Source organism: Anopheles funestus, chromosome 2RL (assembly GCF_943734845.2).
Source record: "Anopheles funestus chromosome 2RL, idAnoFuneDA-416_04, whole genome shotgun sequence".
Lineage (NCBI taxonomy): Eukaryota > Metazoa > Arthropoda > Insecta > Diptera > Culicidae > Anopheles > Anopheles funestus.
This window is the reverse complement of record NC_064598.1, coordinates 81,729,976-81,750,517: the sequence shown is the minus strand read 5'-3', so window position 1 is coordinate 81,750,517 and position 20,542 is coordinate 81,729,976. Positions and strand designations below refer to the sequence as shown.

Genomic DNA, 20,542 nt, shown 5'->3' with positions numbered 1-20,542 from the left:
ACCTTTCCCGGCCTCCAAACACCCACACAACGCGCTGTAACGTTTTAAGAACAAAATCATGTATGTCACTGAGAAAAGACATCAACCGTACAGCAAGCGACAAACCTCTGCCATCGAAAACCGTCGATGCTTCCATAACGAATGTCTCGGACGGGCCCATATTTTTATACCTGCTTTATGTTCTGTTGTTTTTTTCTCTCATGCCCCAAGCGGAGAAGAATGATGTACGAAGCTTTACGACCATTTAATCTGTCATTCTGAGCCCTTGAGTGGTCATCTTGCGACGGTGCCGGTTGGTTGACGGTTTTCATACAATCGGTGTGTGTGTGAGTTTTGCGATGGGAAAATCCTTGAACTGTGTGAACGAAAACAAAAACACGATTCTCGGCCATTGAAAATGAAACTCGCTTTTTTCCGCGAACCAAAACCTGCCATAAAGAACACAAACAAGAATCCGGAAGGAAAAGCAAGAGCTGGTGAGAGAGTTGAGATTTTTTTTTGTACAACAATCTTTGTTTCGTTTTATTTTTCGTCTTATTTACAATAAAATATAATATAAAAAAAGTACATCCGTGCCCGGTGCACGGTGTCAGCGTCGTGCAAATGCACACTTGTATCCGCACATCAAACACTGGCCGTGCTGATCGTTGGAGGACCGTGTTTAGGTTATTATACTTTTTTCTAAAATCATGTTTTTTTGGCTATTTTTTCTCACAAAAATGTCAAAAAAGCGTTGTTTTCAAGGTTTCTTCACCATCGGTCGTGGGAAGATAAGGCGAGCCAAAATTAAGCTAATTTTGGTTCGAGAAGCCCATCCAAACGATCTCTAGTGAGCGATCTCACGCTACAGCAGCACATTTTCCTGCAGCAATTAGGCGCCTCCATCGTGCGGTATTGGTGAAGCCGACAGCCCATACAAGTGTGCATTTGACAAAAGGCTGAACGGGCTGTGGTGCCCCGTTTTTTTTGTTACAGTGCGTCGCAACTGTTCCGTTTCGCCAAGGAACAGCAAAACGAAAAAGAAATAAAGAGGGCAGTGCATGTACGTTTACAATTATCACATCACGGTGCACAACGTTCGATCCGTCCGAAATTGGGATCGAATGTGTTTGGTTTTGTTTGTCGTGTGAAGATAAGATCATTTGAGTATAAAAATTAAGAATATTTGTTAGGAAAGAGTGATCGTGTGATTGATGCGTTCGTGTGATAAGATACGTGACTTTCGATGGTGATAATAGCTATTAAGGCGAAACAGACCCAAGCGTTTTGGGAGGGGTTTTGTTCCGAGAGTTGGTTGGTGCTCCATAACGTTCTGTACGGAAGTGCAATTAGAACGTGGGTATCGTACCCGTGTCCATCTACTTTATGTTACAAACTCCTTCCACCGTTAATGTCGTCGATTGTATGCTTTAATGGTGGTAGCTGTAGTCATGTCCGTAGCCGCTGAAGCTCGTATAGCTCACATCATGATGATGATGATGATGTGGTTCATGCAAATGCTCCAGATGATGATGGTGATGATCGTGATGTACTGGAACAGGGACAGCAACTGGTACCTTCACCGGAACCGGTACCGGTTTCTCTACGGGGATGTGCTTCTCAACCGTGACGGGATACGGACGATCGATCGGTACCTTAACCGGGACTGGAACGGGCCGTTCGACCGTGTACGGAATGTGCTTCTCGACGTAGTACGGTTTCGGGACGGGCACCTTAACCGGGTACGGGACAGGCTTCTCCACTGGCACTGGATAGGGACGATCGACGGGAACCTTCACCTCATACGGGACAGGCTTCTCCACCGTGTACGGGACAGGTTTCTCCACCTCAACCGGGTATGGAGCTGGCACATGGACAGGGTAAGGACGATCGACGGGGACCTTCACGGGAACTGGGACCTTCTTCTCAACGGTGTACGGCACCGGAACGGGGACTTCTACCTTCACCGGTACCGGTACGTGCTTGGTAACTTCGTAGGGTTGCGGAACTGGCACCTTAACCGGGTACGGAACATGCTTCGTCACCTCATATGGCTGCGGTACAAACACCTTCACGGGATAAGGACGATCGACCGGGACATGCACCGGATACGGTACCTTCTTCTCTACCGGGTACGGTTGCGGAACATGAACTGGCACCTTAACGTACTCCTTGACGTGTACGGGGACATGCTTAACTACTTCGTAGGGCTGCGGGACCGGTACCTTGACCGGGTACGGCACATGCTTCTCCACCGTGTACGGTACATGCTTCTCGACCGTGTACGGTACCGGGACACCCTTGACCAGCGTTACCGTCTTGGTGACGTCCGTGTGTCCGCCCAGGTACACACCGTGCCCGTAATGGTGATCGTGTCCCTCATGATACGCGCCACCAAGATGGCCACCACCGATGTAACCCACATCAAGCCCGTTAATGCCGTAACCGTAACCGAGACTTAGCAGGCCCCGTTTGTCCAACTTCTTCTCGAGCGGGACGGCGGCCTTACTATCGGCAGCGGACTTCTTCTGCTCTGATTCGGCATTTGCCGAAACCAACAAAAGCGCCGACAAACAGATCTGTTTAGGACGGAAATAAAAGAGCCGAACAAAAGAAAAAAAAACGTTCAGTAAGTATGGACGATCCTGATCTACTGGGGTAGAATCTTTAAAAAGGGATGATACACTGAGCGCACTGAGTGAATGACGTGAAGGTTCAGATGTTTGGTTACTAAATTTAGAGAACAATTTTAGAACTATATTATAACAAATCACTTTAATTAAAAAACCAAAATTTTCATCATTTTTTTATAATTTGTTTCTGACAAACTGTTAATGTTTTAATTGTAATACACCGTACAACATGTTGTTCAGTTCCTATTCACGAAACGATTTGTTTTTCCACCACAAGAAACTTCAAAACGATAACCAATGCAACTAGAACTTTTCACTTGAAGAACATTCACCGAACGCTTCAATGCTATATATTTCCGTGTTCCAAGCAACAAAAACTGTAACACTTGTCGCCGTCTGTACTCACAAAAAACTTCATTGCGACTCAGCGACGGACTGGTTAGCGAAACCACGATGCGCAACCGTGCGGTTCCAGACACTGAACTGGATGCTGATTTGTGCTAAGTCGCCGCTTTTATACTACTTAAAACTACGAAATTCACTTTCATCCGATTCTGTGCCTTGGTCGTACTCCCCGCCAACGGGTGTCGCGTCCCCGCCAAACGAAACCGAAAGCTCCGGTTCGTCGTCTGAGAAAATTCGCTTGCACCACTCACGCGTGCGTGAATATAGCTTGGTGACTCTCACGAACGAGTGACGCTTAGTGTTCCGAACCGCTTGGGGTAGGTCACCCCCAACCCGTGAAGACTTGTGAGCGACTTCATACCTAAATGAGTTACTCTGGCAGACACGAATGAATGGATCATGGAACTCATGTCTACGTGCATATGACTTAGTTCGTAGGGGATCGAACGAAAATATGCTCAAAACCCCACACTCCTTACAAGACTGAGTGTGGTTTTTTTCCCTGAAGAGAGATGGAAAATTGACCCGGTTCCACCGTAACCAGTGTGTTCCACATAACCCCACCCAATATCTACCGGGGGGCGCGCGACATTGTCTTGTTCCGGAGCAATTGCAACGGAAACTGGAACAATCTTAAGGCGGTAGTGGAGCAGATATCTGCACACTGATGACTTAATTCTTTTCATTCTGCAGGCGGCTTTTTTTTGCTCCTTCTCCACAATTTACAGGAAGTAGCCATAGCAGTGATCATTTTCCAAACACACCCTTGACGATTTTTCTGCTTTCCATGGTACTTTTAATAATTCGCTCCATAACATGGACACCGCCCCGTTTCTGGGCGATTGTTGCTGGTGGAATTTTGCATGAGAGCAAACCTTGAACCAATAGTGCACACAATAGTGCGAAACGCGTCGCTTGCAGCCATGTTGGTTTAGTTAATTGAGCGCTCTTGCGTGCGGAACTAGTCCTGACAGTTTCGATCGCAGCTGTACGTGGGATCGAATTGGTGTTGCAAGATGGAATTCGTCTAGTCAATGGCCGTCGGTTGAGGAAGTATACTTCCGCTAAAGTTGCAGTTCTGTTTGGTGAATGTGATACTTGTGTTATTGCGTCCGTAAGTGTTTTGTTTACGATCATTCATCCGGCGTGTGAGTGATCGTATTTGTTCTCAGAAGTCAGAGCTCAGAAAACTTAGTTTTGCAAAACTTCAACTTCTCCACAAACTAGTGCGTTCAGTAGCAACGCTTTCCGACGACCCAGTTTTACCAAACATACACTTTAACACACAAAAAAAACAGCTTAATTGTATGCTCGTCAAGCAAATTGCTTCCACCTAAATGGTGAAGGATGTTGCAGATTTTTTTTCGCTTTGATTTTTCGCAATTAGTTCCGTTGACAGGTGACACTTAGTAATGGTGTAGTTTTTCGGAAGGACTTGTCCTTGCCGTTGTGTGAACTGCAACACCTTTCAGGCTAAGCAAATTCCGAACATAGCTCATTAATTGGTACAGATTGATTGAGGCTCAAAGTGGGCTGACCTTAAGTAGCGAGGGTCTTCATTCAAAACACATCAGTGTCAGTGTCATCCGTAAGAAATCATCTACAATGTGACATACCTTCAGCAAAACTCTTCAATGCTCAACGATAGCCTTCATAAACACATCTTGAAACTCGTTACAAAACAATAGGTAATCGGGCCATTTTTCTACGACGAATTATATGGGAAGAGTTGCAGATAGATTGCCCCGTTTGCTTGATTAGTGCATTGGACTCATAAATTTTCCTACTATAAATGATTTCGTGACGTTTGGTAAGAAGTTTCTTCTATTTTTTTAAAGTTCAACAAATCAACATTCAATAAGCTTTTAGTTTGTTCATCACTACAAATTTTCCCATACAGCAGCAAGGTCTCTCAAGGTTAGCGGGAGCTTAAATGTGCCCTTGATGTCATCTCTTGCATGCTTCAGTGCATCAAACCGTGTAGCAAAACATAACGCGCGTTAAAACAATCTCAACCAAAAGCTCCAAACGATGACAGGCGTGAAATGATCCCAACTGCACAGCATAAATCAAGCATCGTGCGAGCGTGAAAAGACCGACCCATTCGTCCAATTTCTCAGCCTTGAACTGTGATCGCCTCACGAGCAGCATCGTGACAATGTGATGCACCCACACTGTGGCGATACATAATTAGCTTCAAAGATTAAGAGCACGATTGCGATATGATTTGATGGTCCCCGGGCCCGCTGGCTGGTTTGCTGCCTCCATCGCTCGAAGCATAATCTTAAACACTGGACCGCAATGACCATTCATAAATTAATTAACCCACGTGCCAGCCGCGGCGAACTGTTCCGTGCGATCGCGTAATTCCGCACCACTTGCTTGGTGCGTGGTGTGCAATATTTGTTTGTGGAACAAATGCGTGTGTTGGGCTTAACAGTGGCTTCTCCTTACAGTGGAATAAATTCAGCGCAACATAACCACGGAGATCGGTTGCCTGTTTACGCTGAGAAGTCGGTCACCGTGTGCGACCTTTTGCAGGCTAATAGCAAAACAATATTGAAAATCATGCGGGCCTATCCCGGCAGGTCTTAGGTCAGAAGCGGATTTGGCAAAGTGTTCGCCTTCCCCCCCGCAAAAAGAACGCTGGGGACGATCGTTGCTCAACATAAAATGAACGTACAGCAGCATACATCAGAGAACCTTCTCGTGCGTTTCCATACTATGTGGAGTTGATAATACGACTCGGCAAAAAAGGCATATGTTTCACATGATCTGTGACCATTGGTGTGACCCCCCGAGAAGAACCACGGAAACCCTTTCGCATTCTTCATCATGCTTTTCATGACCGGTGATCGCTACCGATCGTGGCACATGCTGCGAAGTTCTTCGTGCTACAGTAAGCATGCATTAAATGGTGCACGGTGGTACCTTGGCAGTGTTGTCCCCGGAGGTCTCAATGTTATCTCTGCTCCGGAATCAGATCATGGTTTTACCGGTGCGCTCCATTTTAGCAACGATAAATGCATACACCTCCAGTACCGGGTCGAGGAATGGCGAAAAAGAAAAAAAAACAAGGTGTTGTTTGGTATAAATTAAATGGTGAGATAATTGTCTTTTGTTGGCTCATGACTCACAACGGTGGTGTCGTATGTAAACAGAAGCATAAGAAGGAGAATTGGCAAACAAAACAAGAAACCCCTGGTTAAACGTGCGGAGTCGTTAATGTATGGCCGTGCTGTATGGAGAGATCTTACACGAGAAGGTGTGGTTTTTTTGGTCGGTACTTGTTTGTATTTGCATGTTTGCTTTTCCTGCTACAAATTAGTACATGATTTCGGAAAGGTTACTTGCTATCATGATTGATCGGTTGATTGATTGACATTAAATGTTAATTTTAATTACATGCAATTATTAAAACTTCTTTAATTTTAATTTCAATTTTATTGAAGGCGAAAATATTTAAATAAAACTATACAAACTCCTCGTTATAGTCACCCTATTTCTTAATTCCTAATGCTCATCCGTCCATCTCATGGATGAATTGATATTCTGAAATTTACGACTTGATTACTGAACCAGTCCGTCCCCGTCTGGACAACTTGTCTCAAGAAGACCTCATCACGACCACGCATCGTTTTGCCACATTATCAGCACAGACGATTCGCATGTCACAAGTGGCCCACAATTGAGGCATTGCTCAAAACCGCCTCAACCCGATGATGTCACCGGTGTGTGTCACCGCTCTCCCCTTTTCCGGGATTCCCCCTTCCGGGATGACTTCCACCAATTCAAGCAACCAAGAAAACAACGGTCATCCGTCACTGGCCGCCTGGTGGTCGACGAAAGCATAATCGAAAATGACAGCACTCACTTTTTTCCGATCGATGCACATCACCCCGCTTTTTGGTGCGCCATGCTTTTGCCATCCTTCCGACTGGCAGATGCAGTGCTTATGCGAACGATATTATGCGTCACCGGTGGCACACAACAGTGTGCTTTTCTCATCCATTCGGCTCACGCACATCGCGGCATCGAGCGGCGTGACTTGAGCCGTTGAGCGAGTTTGGATGCGTTTTTCGCAAAAAAAAACATAAAATCTACAAACGAAACGAGCCGCCAAGATGTGTGTAGGTGAGCTGGAGCACGCAAGAAATGATACACGAGCCTCGATGTAACTCGAAGTTTGACTTGGACTGGAGTGGATTTAATTTGCCTACAATGTTAGCTCTTTTGGGAAAAACCAAGATAAAAATGCTCATTAAAATGGGGCTGTATATTCGATTTTTCCGACTTCCATTACAAAATAATTATTTGAAAGAAGTATTTAGTTTTTTAAAGTTTACCTTAAAAATAAAAAAAAAATGTTTAAAACACGTTTAACAAAAAAAAAACATCTTCACACTTATCATCGAATCAAACTATACAACATAAAACATCTCATCTCCTCAACCGTCATTTTGCTACAATTTACTACCAATGATAAGTTCATCCATCATCTACCTTTTTGGGGACGAGATAATGAGCGTTTGGGGCGAGATTCACGTCAATGATTTACGATGTACTCGCATGGAACGATGCAAAACCCGGTAAGAAGGCATCACAGCACGAACCATAAGCTAAAGATGATTTAATCTGCATTTCAGCTTCGCAAACATCTTCGCGCGTGTTCTCAACCCTCGCACACATGTATGAATGAACAAACGAACGGTTTTGCAAAACCGACGTAGAATCTCACGGGCGTGAAACGAACCGAATTGATTGGTAGTACGATGTACGTTTCGAAGCCATTTCTTTACCACCGAACAACGCCGGGCTTTCGTGCGAATGTACGTATTTACAGGCATACCGATTTATTTGTTTCATCGACCTATGCTGCCGTTTACCACCGAACCGATCGGTTCATCCAAACGCTTTGTACATAATAATATGCTTTCGGTGGATTGTGACAGGGAAGACAAAATAATGCAGATGAAAATGCAAATGTGAGATTTCACCCAGTGGAATAGAAGTCTTGCCGCTTAGTTTGTTGCTAATTATTTGTTGCTTCATTTAACCCATCATAGGTCACTCGGGTGAAGTCGCGATTAAAGTGGGTCGGGTGCAAAGCGTTTGTGTAACGAGACCGGTTTTTTTGTCGGCCTTTTTGGAGACGTTTTGTTTTTTGGGTAAATTTTATCGTTGTCGTTAGTTTTACTTGTTTGAATAATGATGATACAAAACGGTTTGTTCCTCAAAGCGAGGTCGGGAGCTTCCAACCAGTCGCCGATGGAATTGTTGCGATCGTCGCGAGAAGTTGTTGGTGAAATAAATTGCATTCTTTTACTGCACCACACTCTACATTTATCCGATGCATTCAATCGAACTTTGGGTCGAAACTAAACCCGCCACAAACCATTCCATCTCATTTCGCTTCTACAAGCCAAACACACAAGCGTGTGTACGACTGTGCCACCATACATGCCTTGTACAGAGGGTACCATAATATAATACTACTGGCAACTGGCACTGTCATCGTACCGATGCACATTGCATCATCTGCCAACTGTTCGGTTCCCGCCAGTACGGAATCGGTACGGTTTCGCGGTAAGTAAATTATAATCAAGTTTCAACCGAAAGATTTCACCACCGGCAAGCGACGAACCCTCGCGGGGGGGTTTTTTTGTTGTTGCGCTTGTCACATTCGTGAGGTATCGCTGCACCGCACCAGTACTATCGAATGGAATGTCTTCAACGCCTTCCGAGAATGTCAACTTCCTTTCGATTCGTGCCGGTTTGCCGAATTCATTCCCGGCGCTCACTGGGTCAGATGTGGAGGAAACGAAAAAATAAATCCACTCACCACTAGTGGATGAAAGCGGGCAGATTCATATATATGCATACACATTTTAATATTCCATCCAGGCAATGTACATGATTGATTATTTATGCATCTCCGGTCGGTGTAGCCTTCCCACTTGGAAGTGACCGGAGTAATAACAGAAAAAAACGCTGTAAGATAGCTTTATCACAGTTATCACCGGTGCTGACATACTTTAAACAAAATAGTTTCCATAAAGCAATACCCTTTTCCTTTTCCGAATATATTCTTTTGATGCCAAAACGTATTATTTATTCACCAAAAATAGAATTAATTGTAAGAAGGTAAAAAAAAATCAATAAACGGCAATCCATCGTATACTCCGCCGTGGTCAGCTATTTTGCAGTCAGGTACACCAAAGCGATAAAAACATCCACGGAAGTGCAATAAATCTCACACAATATCAATTTACGAACGTGGGCAAGGCTTGTCGGTAAACTCTCACACACATGTTCCACCACATGTTTCACCGCGTGGTCAACAAGCACCACGCGCAGATTGCATAACAGAAATGACACAGTTTTCTTCACCGTTCAACGATCAACGATGGATGGGTATATATTTCTTGTGGGTGAATTTGCACGCGAATTATTTATACACTCGCCTTTTTTTTGTATGCTTGATATTGGGTAGGGAATGTCCAATAAAAATGGGGTTTGGAAAAAAATACCCCCCCAAAAAGGACAACGTTGGCAATTGTCCGTTCAGATCCTGCGCCCGAACCGATCAGGTGTGCATGCGGGTGGACTGAAATCACAACCATTTTGTCTATTTTGCTCGGCACCACAAATCATACATCTCGAGACACTTTTGTTTTGCTCTTTCATCTGGCAAAAAAGGGAACCTTACAGTTGTCACAAAGCGCAACACTGATCGTACATTACAGATAATGATCGTGATAGGGGCAATCCGACATTGCTAAATAGTTTTCCCTTCGCACAGCCAGCAAAATGGATTATGAAAAAGGTTCGAAAGGACAAACAATCAATTGTTTGTTTCGCATTCGTCCGGGGGGAGACCTTATTGGCAAATGGGTGCCTTGTGGTTTTAGATTCAACCTTTTTTTTCTCCCAAAACAGTCCCCCTTGTGAAACAGATGACTGTGGATTGTAATGAAACTGCAGTAATTCAATCAGCTCAAAGGTACAAAACGATCGAATTTTTCATTCTCTTGTGCAGCGGGCAATAATCCAACGTAAGCTATCCAACATCAAACGGTCAGATATGCATACTGGAAGGTAGGGCGTTTGTTTTAATAATGAACATACATTGAACCCGGTACAGACTGGTCGTAAAAGGGAGTATGTATTACGTAATGAGCTCCACCTGGAACTCGGCTCTAGCTGGAAGTTTTCAAAGCAAAATCTTCGGGAACCACCAACGGACCTGCTTTGGGGTGGTGATAGAAAGCAAAAAATAGGTTATGATGGCTTACGCGTTGTTACGCGGATCATGGTACCAGCATCAGGCGCAAGTAGCGCAAGGAGTCAAGGAGTGGGCAAAACCAGTAGGTGCTGGGAAAATCATGCTAAAGCACCGGCAATGGCTAGAGCTAGGAGCATCGTTTCTATCCCAAGAGAGACTTCGATTGACCACGAGTTTTACAAGTTTATTCGCGAACGTAAAAAAAAACGTCGAAACACACTTCACCACGATAGGATCACGGTCAGTCACGATGGCGATAGAAGTGAAGCGAAATATTAAAAAAGAGGCAACAACATCACATCACAAGATGATGCTACCGGGCTGTACTTGTTTTTCCTGTAGCAGAGGCTACAGTTATTTCGGCATCAATATCGTCCGGGTGCACCGCTACACCGGCTACCGGATTGTAGCTAGAGGGCTCAATATATGATGAAAATGTTTTACGAAATATTGTACAAAGAGAAGCATTGCATCCAGTGCGCTAGTAGGAAGTAGTGGGCTCTAGCTTCAGTATTGTGAGTACGATACGTTTTTCAGTTTTTCGTGAGCTTCGTGGTAGCCTTGGGCACAACATTTTAGCAATGGTCAGACGATCACAGCCGAGGATTTGCATTTTATTTGATGAAAAGATGCTGTTTTTTTTGCTAGTTGTTTATTGTTTCGGAAACAGTCTTACTCTCAAACGCTCTTTTGCACTTTAACTTTTTTTTCAACCCACAAATACACTACTAACTGAAAGGTATTTAGTGCAGTTAGTTGAAGCGTAACGCTAATGTCATGTTTTATGACGCAACGTACAAGGAAAAAAAAATAACAGGGAACATACATTACCTAATTATTGTGGAGCAACTACCAATGCAGGAGAAAGGAATTATGTGTTTAGTTCCAAAACAAGCTACAACATCATACACTAAAACCGTAGTCTGTGGGTAATAATAAACGGCACCATCAACCTAATGTTAAATCTTGCAAGATTCTTTCCGCAAAACGCTAACCATCACTATTTACCGGTAAGAAATGATCGACGAGCAATTCGTAAGAACTAATTTCAATTACACAACCTCCGGCGTGCAACGATCGAGCGACCGTTTGTTTACCATTCCTTATAATTACCAGGCTTTAACAGAGCACATAAAATATGATTGATACCAAATAAGACGCGGCGGTCGTCGTGCATAGCTGCGCACACTTAAATGCCATGTTCAGCGAGTGTTTGTCACCCGCAGCAAACAGAAAACGCGTCTGATCGATTGGTTAAGTTAGGGCCTGTCATCGCAACCAAAGACCCCGCACAACGGTTCTGTGTTCTTTGCAATTGAAAATCGGCATCTCTTCTTGCTTCATTTCTAAACGTCTTACGCATGCCGCTGGTTCGAGACTATAGTGTCTCGCGGCATTACTCTGCTGTTGGCAAATATTTGCTAACGCGGATGTTTTTTTTTTACATCTCCACAATCTTCCCCCGCTACTAGTGCAAAACCATATGTCGACCATCGAACGTACTTGAACCTAAACGGGCCAACATTCTTAGCACTTTGCCAGTCTCAAGAGGTTCGCGAAGGTAAAGAAATTTAACGACATTGTCAACCGACTTTTCCATGTCCTACGCGCAGTGAAGTTTTATTGCTGAGGGTTGGCGATGGAAAAAGCGCACCATTTTTCAACCCGAATGCAACCTAGCTGACCGTGTGGAGAGAAAGAAAAAAAAGATACACACATATAACGGACCCTCCGTGATCTGTACCTCCTCCCCACGGATCGTGCGTCGATCGCGCGTTGAGAGATTTAATTACCTCGTAGCGCTCTTGCTTGTCCTACCTGATCAAGGCGCGTGTATGAGGAGCCATTTTTTTCAGCACACACACACGAGCTGACAGAATCCATTTAGGACACACGACATGCCAACCGAGGCTGCCCGCGTTCTTTCATGAGTTTGTGTGTGAAGTACACATTTTTACTTTTGCTTCCTTACTCGCACGTTCTACGCTACTACTCAGTCACACGCACGCCGTAGGGTCATTTCCTTGAGCGAACGATCCAACCATCCGGTCATTTAAAATCCGCTCATTTTGAAGCGCTCAAGTTTACCGCACTAATGACATGGAGCGAAATGAAGACCGCGTACTTGGGTGTACTGTTGGTGAGCTGCTCCTCAGCATCCACCATCCTAGTGGCTCAGCAGCAAAAGCCTAAAGATCGTTATTTGAGTGAGCTGCAATGGTTTTTGGCAAATATTTTCGCAATCGTTTGTAAAACTACAGCGACTACCTTCACTGAATTTCATGTAGATGCCTTTACGAAAGCTTCTCATAAGTCTTTGTGTCCCGATTTCCCGCTCGTTGTTTTTTTGCTACCTTACTCTTTTATAATCACTTGTTCAATGTTCAACTCCCCGAACGGGGAGCATCCTAAGTGTGCGGACGTTATAATACCCATTGATCACCCGCGTTTCGATCGGGCACCTTGCTGAAAGGCACCAAGCAAATAAACAATAAATCAAACGATTTCGTTAAAGAAATACCTCGTACCAATAAGCGACGAACCCGCCGTTCATGCGGGACCGCTGTAAAGAGCTCTCGCTTTCGGCACGATGCAACAATTATGCGATTGCTATGGTTGTTCCAGTGCAGAGAGACCCGATAATCGGTGCCATGGGTGGTGGCGCCAGGTGTAATAAATTGATCACCAATATTCAATCCCGCACCGCCGATCTCGCCGAGAGCAATCGTTACAGGGCTGGGGGAGGCTAGTAGCATCGGCTACTCTGCTCCGCCAGAGGTGTGATATGATTAAGGATCGCTTGTTTATTAACGGGCATAAATCGTGGTTGGCATGAAACCGTACATTAGACGATTTCATCAACCGCCGAGTGAATGAATTGAGGCGAAAGAGATTTGTAGGCCAGTACGGACGAGGTCGATTGAGTTTAAGATTTATAAAGGATGCATTTTTTCTAAACAAAAATTTCATTTACTTTGTTACATAAATGGAACTACTTGTGTTTATAGGAAAGTGACTCGAAACCTATAAATATAAAATTTTAAATGCGACTGCGTTCAAATTATTGCTGCAACAATGCTTAGCTTGAAGGTCCTCACTCACTTCTTAACATGTCATCAAGCCGTAAGCCACTCACCAGTAAGCTAATCGAACAAGGAAAGGAAAAACGAACCCGAACCAAACCATGCCTTCGTTGGTCAATCTGGAATGGTTTGTAGCACAAGTGCATTTCTACATTAATTCAAGGTCTGCAGATGTCTAAGTGCATCCTCACGACGCTCTTTCGAAAGTGAGTGTGAAAGTATTCTTCGTTTGAATCAGTGTTTTTTTTTTCTTTCCTTTCGAATAGATTTCAGTTAGTTGGCGTATTTTAAAGTTTAAGTAATCTAAATTACATTATTCTAATCGTTTTTTTTTCACGTTTATTTGTAATCTCTGCTGATGTCTATTCTCAAAGCGCAAGTATGGAATCTCACACTTCTCGTCTGTCAAATCGGATAGATTGTATCAGCAACGGATCAGCGTTGACCATGAAATTATACGGCAACCATCGCTCAGAAAGGCATGAAAAACTGTGGAGAATTTATGATCAGATGATTATTATCGTACATTTTCAAGGAGTACAGTGGTGATCCACTGTTCTTGAAGAATTTTGAAACTTCTCGTGCCCTATACGGACCATCAATTGTTCGAGCATACTAAAAGCAGACTCTGGACCACAAATAGAGCTCCCGCTTGTGATCGTTGCTAAGACAACAATCGATCGATTGGATCGATCGAGTACGAAACTCGATGAAGTAATCGATGGAACCGGCTATTCGTGTCCGATCTCCGTACCGGACATATAATTCCAACACCGTCCGGTGAGCGGAAAAGCACGATTCACCCGGTACGAAGTGAAAGCCCTTGGCTGTTGAAAGACGGCCAAAGCATAATACCAAGACAAAATGTAAGACTGTTGGAGGGAACCGAAAATCAGGCCACCGGTTAATAGGGAAACAGTTAAAACAGGGACACGGCCTTGAACTGTTGTTATGCTCCTTCCATTTATTCGGTTTTCCCATTTTTTTTTATTAAGCACAACCATTCCGATATGAAGATTGCACAAAAAAGGAAGGTCTTTTGAAAACCTTAAAAAATGCGTATTGATCGTTACGGTACGTGACACATCACACGCCACGTTACAAGTTCGGCAATCCTCAGGTGTGCAGTGCATAAATGAAGGGCACTCGGCCGGCGGACCCTACTGATGCGGACGGACAAAAGCGATGAGCATGGTAATGTGGGTCAACCCAGAAGCGATGACAAATCGAAACAACCACAAAAGTTGGCAAAGGGACGAATTCAATCGTAGCCGCATTCGAACGGGACAAAGAAAATTACGTAAATTCGGACCATAGTTTAGCGCACCGGCTAATTAAGCATCAAACCATCACGATGATGATGATGATGATGATGATGTTACTATTGAACGGAACGGAGGACATATCGTGTCGTCATTTGCACAGCAAAAAAAAAACCTCCCCGTCCAAGCACTCGCCTCATTGACGCATGACCGATGCATACGGTTGCACGCATTACGACAAAATTCTTCATGACAAATTGTCAATCAACCGCGGGCAGAAAGGCGCATAGCGAAAGGCTTTTTAATGCAGCCGGGCACGCGTTACGGCGTATCGTTCAGCATTGCCCACATGTCTTGACGATGACAGTTCTAAGGAGCACGTGTGTCTGCGCGATGCACATATACTTGGCGCAACCGAAGCAATTACCGCAAAATGTCACTGTCAAATCAAACTTTTCTATACACCATCGAGTTGATTTGTACGCGTTTTTTTTCCTTTCCCTAGATTTGATTTCTTGCCCACAAAGAGTAACAAAAGGTTTGCCAATCCACTCTCTGGATGAGTGTAACAGACATCTTCACAAACTTCATCGTTCAGCATTACAATTGAGAAGTACAATTCGCATAATTGCTTTGAGTTTGTTCAGTTCGACATTTTGAAGCTAAGGTTTTTGAAGAGATGAACTAATTTGATATTTTTTTTAAGAATAATGTGGGTTGGAGTGAATGTGAATATATTCGTCATTCACGGCCTTGATATTTATAGTTTTGCCGACTCGTGAACCTGTTGTGATGTGCATCTTAAGGCAAATAAAAATTAATTTAATTTAATTTTTCTGTTTTTTAGGTTATTTTTTTAATATTTTGTTTGGGTATTTACATTAAAAAAAAATACAAAAAGCAAATAAAAAAAAAAACAAAAGCCAATCAACGGTGTTGACACAGCACAATTGATGATCGTCACAATCCATAATCCAATGAATAGCAAATCACGAACAGTGGAGATGCATCGTGCCCGCTTATGACATTTCTTTTCATCACATTTGCGAATCGAACTCAAGGTTACCCGGGATGCACGATGCTCACCAGCCAGATGGACGAGCCCGGTTAAACCGCCCGTCGTGCCGCTTTTAAGGCTTTTGATCGTTAGTTGACCTCTTTTACTGGTATACCCTTTTTTACCAATCGGATCAGGTAGGATTTGGAATAAAATAAATGCTACCAAAAAAGAGAATATGTTTCGATATGCGCAAAAACAACGCGATATTATTCAACCTTTATTCAAACGATAGGGCCATTTTATTTTCACCAGCAATGTAAAGAAAAGGGCCAGTACCTCATTTGCTGCCCGTCAAGATAAGTACACCCCTTAAACGGGGGTGTGATTTAATGGTTCGGTTTTAAGTCTTTATACGATACGGTATAATAAACTGTGCCACTGATACTTCTTTCTCCTGCAATAACGTTATGCTCATGATCAGCATGATCCAGTGATTTCTATCGCCAGGACAGCGAACCCCGGGAACGATAGCAGACAGCGAGCAGTGGCAAGCATTTATTATGTAAAAGTGAACTATCCACGATGTCTGTTATTATTTTGCCGCATTCTATCGTCTATGCAAGGTATTCCTTATTTTTCCAATCCCAATCTCTGGTGCTTAATCTGAATGAGAAAATAATCCTACACAAAAATCAGCACTCGGTGAAAAGCGGCAAGCGTGATGGACGGGGCGAGAAAAGCCGGCCTATTACTGTTTCAGATTGAAACCGTAACCGACCATAGTGCTGGTGCTACCGGGCTTTTGCTGCAACTCTACCGGCATCTATCAATCAAGGCTATCATACACTGATTCAGCAGCATGGAATTGATTGATCAGAATTATTAATCAGCAAAAGCCTCACTCGTTCGGTGGTCGATGAAAGGATCTTAACACCCGTACGAGTGCCCATTAGCATCAGCACGTCAGGGAATCGGGGCAGAAGGGTCAACTGGTGCATTAAGTCACAGTTCAAGGCATCGAAAGAATGTGTGGTGAACCGCAATCAATCATCACTAATCGATCAAAACGTGCGACAGATTAGTCAATAGTAAATGAAGCAACCGATCGAAAGAGTTGAACGATCGCAAAGCAACGAACCTTCCGAAAGAATTAATTAATAATTACGCGACGAATAAAGGGTTCCATAACTATGGGTTTAAATGCTGGAGCAAGCTAATAAGCAACATTATCACTTTATTCGCATAGTAATTAAATTATTGACTCTTTTTGTTGTCGACACTTGGGACCGATTTCAACAAGCGGTTCAATTTCAACCTGTACCTAATGTAGGCCATTGAAAAGTGTTTTTTCGTTCACCCCTTTTCCCGGTTCGGTACTGCAGGAATGTGAGCTCCAGTCGTACGCGTGCTGTTTTAGGTATCCGTGTACAGAAAAAAACATGTTGAAGATCTTAAAAACCCTCGAAACAATCCACCGTATACAATAAGCGGCCTACACGGCACCTTTCGATGCACTCCAGCATAGCATGCAGCATTGTGCAATGCTCCGAACTTCACCAGTCCAGTGAATGTGCACCATATTTTTTTGTATGTTCGTAGTGCTTTTTTATTTGGGACGAAACATTATTTGCCTTATGTGTCTGATGGGTTGTGGCTGTAGCTTTATTTTATCTTGTTTGCCTTTTTGCGCCACTATTCATCCAGGCCCAATCATGAAGGATCGATTCGTGGTATCGAGTTTTCGGTCGGCCATTGTAACACACAATGTGTGTAACGTGCACGAAAAAAGAAACACGTTTAAAGGGAGAAAAAAACACAGTCGACAACAGTGAAACTGTTACACTGTAGCTACTTATCATCGGCCAAGATCACCAACATGAATGCAATCTACGCGTGGTCTCATGTCATACGGGGTGATTTGGGTTCCATGTAATATGACTAATTATTATTCCCTCCGTTTGCTTTTTCCCACTTCCAGATATTTCTTCTCCAACGTGCTGCAGTTCCAAATCTATCGTGCCCTGTGCACCGCCTCGGGTCAGTACGTACCGCAGGATCCCACCAAACCGTTGCATAAGTGTGACATCTATCGCCAACCGGCGGCCGGTAACATTCTCAAGTGAGTTGCACTAATTCATCACTTTCCCTCATCCGCACTGGCGCTTCTGGACATCGATAGAAGGGATTAACATTAAATGGACAACTTTTCTTCCAAAAATAAAAACGTAATCATAACGTTAGGGGTTTTTGGTGGAAATGTCACTGATTACACAGGCTGAGGTTTGAAGAATTTGAAACTAGTTCCTGCTGGCCTCGTTAAAGATCGCGCTAATGTTTTGGTTCACTTATTACATCAATCTTTCTTCTACGCATGGAGTAAACTAAATATCATCGAAAGTTCCATGCATCTGATCGTTACATCAACTGGCCGAAAAAAAAAGAAGCTGGTTAGAGGCGTTTGACGAGGGACATGTGTTAGCCTACTATCCATTCGCCCGTCATGTTGTCATGCGACATTCGAGCAATCGGTCTAGTTTTCTTTTTTTTTTTGGTAAGTCGAATCGGCTCAACGATAATAAGGTCAAGCTAACCGGGAAGTAAGCGTTAATCCCGGTTGGGCAAGTGGCATTTGCCGTGTGCTTAAGTTGTATGAAGATAAGATATTGATTAGGCAACGATATAAACGCGAGGCGGGTTTCGAAGCATTATGTACTCCACGAAGCATTATGTTTCATAGCAGTTTTATTTATTTGTTTTAAATATTTTATTTAAATTTCAACAAAAAAAACGCAACTTCTCAAGAATCTCTTAAGCCACCCACTAGCTAGGGCCTTTTAACTATGAAGGCTATTCACTCAAGAATTGGCCTATAATTCTTCGTGTCAAGTGAAACACTTGACATAGAAAGCGAAAGCAGTCTCGCCGATGATCCATCGGGTATTGCGGGGTAATTGCGTGGTTTTGCTGACGTTTGGCGTTTGCAGCCCGCTGGGAACGCAGGGACCTAAGCATCAGCCAACCAGCCAGCAAACCGTTGTGCGCCGGTTGCGTAATGCGTACCGTCACCAGACCAAAGATGCAAGCCACTGCCGTACGTCTGCTTCTGGTCACTTAACTCACCACACCGTACGATGCATGTGCATCGCTGCAGGTGTTCGTGTTGCAAAAAAAGGGGGAGATGGGATAAGATATTGAGCGGCACGTAGAATGATCGTAAGTAGTGGTGGCTGGGCGAAATAGTGGGTACAGATCGTACAGAACGGCGTCTATTTACACGCTTCATCTTAATGAACACCATTTTCGACAGCTTTTATCCTTGCATTAGTGAGTGGCTTTTAGATAGAGGCCCTTTTGTCCAGTTGGCCGCAACGTACACGCAACGTTGCAAATTTAATTTGCAGGTCCACACTCACCACACTATCATCCAATGAATCTCAGCCACTATTTAACGATCGTTGATCGGTTCTTTTTTCGTTTCTCGCTTTTGCTCTCCATTCACCTCGGCACAACAAAATACAGAAAGCTGATGGAACGTGGTGCTTCACAACCGTGGCAGCAGATCCTGCAGGAGGTAATCGGTGAAGGACGGCTGGATGGTTCAGCGTTGCGTGAATTTTTCCGACCGCTCGAGGAATGGCTGCGGAATGAAAATCTGCGCAACAACGAGTACGTCGGTTGGATCTACGATGGTGACTACTGCAAGCACAGTATCGAGACGGCCAATCTGCAAGTGTTCGGAGGGTTCTACAATGTTGCGGTCGAGCTGCAGCTAACCAGCTGGCTGGTGCTTACGATTTCCTGCCTGATCGGTGCGCTAGTGCACCATCATCAGTTACGATAGACTGTCAGGCGGTACAATAACGGGTGACACCAGTTACACCTTATGCACCCGATGAGGAAACAGTCCGTGGGACGATTCTAGTGTTTGGCGCAATACGTCAAGATGTTGGAGGCGTGTTAGTGTTAGACGTAAGTTAGTGAAATAATAAAACATCCTGCTTTCCTGCATAAAACTCGATCCAAAATGACTCGTCAAGTTCATTGTCGTACGGTCGCTGCATCCAGGAAATCGGAACTTACAGGGCCAGTCAACTTTGGAATGGGGCGGTGTGCCGGTTGGCGAAAGGGGAAAAAACAATTTGCCTCAATTGAGCTGAGTTTTATGTTTTGTTTTCGGTCGATGTGTTGCTTGCGGTGGTTTCCTTAAGTGTGATGTATGCTGCTGGGAGAGAGAAAGAGTGAGCATCGGCAGAAGAAGCATGACAGTCGGATTTCTACGAGACATTAATTCATTTCGACCACTTTAAACGAATGCTAAAGAGGGAATATTTTTGGTGCACTCACATCACATGTTACTTCTAAGACGACTAACTCAGATAGAACATAAATATAATTTCAACTACTTTTATTTCAAAATTTAAAAAAAAAACTGTATCTTCTAATTAAAATCAAATACCTATCACAGATACAAGTACTTTACTCCAAACTCGTCCGCTTTGATAAATATAGACTTCCAAAGGCCACTACACGGACTTCTCTTGCCCACTTTGGACGGCAAATGCTAACACACACACGCATGCTGACCTGCGTGCGTGACATCGACCCAGCACTGGAGCAACATCCCTTTAACGGTCAGTGCAACGGACAGCGGCCAAGATCAAGTGCATATGCTCGCGCTCGCGCGCCTTATGTGTGACAAATGCAAACCCAAATGCGTCCGAGACGCATGGGTTCGAAGGGCCGGCCGTACACCGAGCAGGGAGCGCTAAATTGAATTTGATCGTGCTTCATCTCGTTACATTTCCGAGGCAAGATGTTGATGATCCTCGAGATTGTTGACGATTCGAGGAAGCGGTGAGCAATCGGAATCATCGGCCGGATCTGTCCGCAATGCT

General features: G+C 44.0%; 1 protein-coding gene across 1 annotated transcript; it reads right to left on the bottom strand.

Moving 5' to 3' along the window:
• Positions 1–485: 485 nt before the first annotated feature.
• LOC125761363 (uncharacterized) lies at positions 486–3,133 on the bottom strand. The gene is made up of 2 exons (XM_049422421.1): positions 3,019–3,133; positions 486–2,558 (listed from the first exon to the last, which is right to left on the bottom strand). Exons 1-2 carry the CDS (start codon positions 3,028–3,030, stop codon positions 1,410–1,412), a joined length of 1,161 nt encoding a protein of 386 aa, XP_049278378.1. The 5' UTR covers positions 3,031–3,133; the 3' UTR covers positions 486–1,409.
• Between the last annotated feature and the right edge of the window lie 17,409 nt (positions 3,134–20,542).